Source organism: Haliaeetus leucocephalus, unplaced genomic scaffold (genome assembly GCF_000737465.1).
Source record: "Haliaeetus leucocephalus isolate CR32 unplaced genomic scaffold, Haliaeetus_leucocephalus-4.0 Scaffold866, whole genome shotgun sequence".
NCBI classification, from domain to species: domain Eukaryota; kingdom Metazoa; phylum Chordata; class Aves; order Accipitriformes; family Accipitridae; genus Haliaeetus; species Haliaeetus leucocephalus.
The window spans coordinates 4,450,824-4,451,352 of record NW_010973302.1 but is presented as its reverse complement, the minus strand read 5'-3'; the positions used below and the strand labels follow the sequence as shown (position 1 = coordinate 4,451,352).

The window sequence follows — 529 nt, the reverse complement described above, 5'->3', positions numbered from 1 at the left end:
GCTCGGCTCCCGGAGGGTCGCGCTCGGCTCCCCCGCTCCCCGCCGGCCTCCCGCGGGGCGCCGGCCCGCACCTACCTGCCAGCCGCAGGGCCGACATCCTCTGGAACTCGGGCTCCTGCAGCCACTTCCACATCCTCCGGAAGGTCTCCCGGCCGGACTTGAGTTTACTCCAAGGCTTAGGGTTCCGCAGCAAGTCCGAGAGGGTCCCCTGAGAGCGGCACAGCACCCGCTGGGCGAAGATGGCCTGCGGGATGCTGTAGCGCTTCAGCTCCGCCGTGATCCTTTGTGCCACTTCTTTGGTGTTGATCTCCTCCAGCTGCCCCGAGCTGCTCACCTGCGAGCCGGAGGAGGAGGAGGGCGGCCGCTCCCGGCCGGCGGGCAGCGCGGGGCCGTGGGGCGGCGGGTGGCCCGGGTGCGCGGGGTGGTGCATGCCGTTCAGGTGGGGCATCATGGCGGGGGGCGTCCCCAGCCCCCGGGAGAGGTGCTGGTCCCCCCGCGCCAGCATGGCCGCGTGGGCGTCGAAGTTGGG

General features: G+C 72.6%; 1 protein-coding gene across 1 annotated transcript in view; it reads right to left on the bottom strand.

Moving 5' to 3' along the window:
- Nucleotides 1–529, bottom strand: part of ONECUT2 (one cut homeobox 2) — a gene marked incomplete at its 5' end in the record, with an annotated part of 17,233 nt that extends 16,704 nt beyond the window's left edge. Inside the window, one exon of the mRNA XM_010583085.1 lies at nt 76–529. Within this exon, the coding sequence (XP_010581387.1) occupies nt 76–529 (454 nt within the window). The remainder of the gene's footprint in view (nt 1–75) is intronic.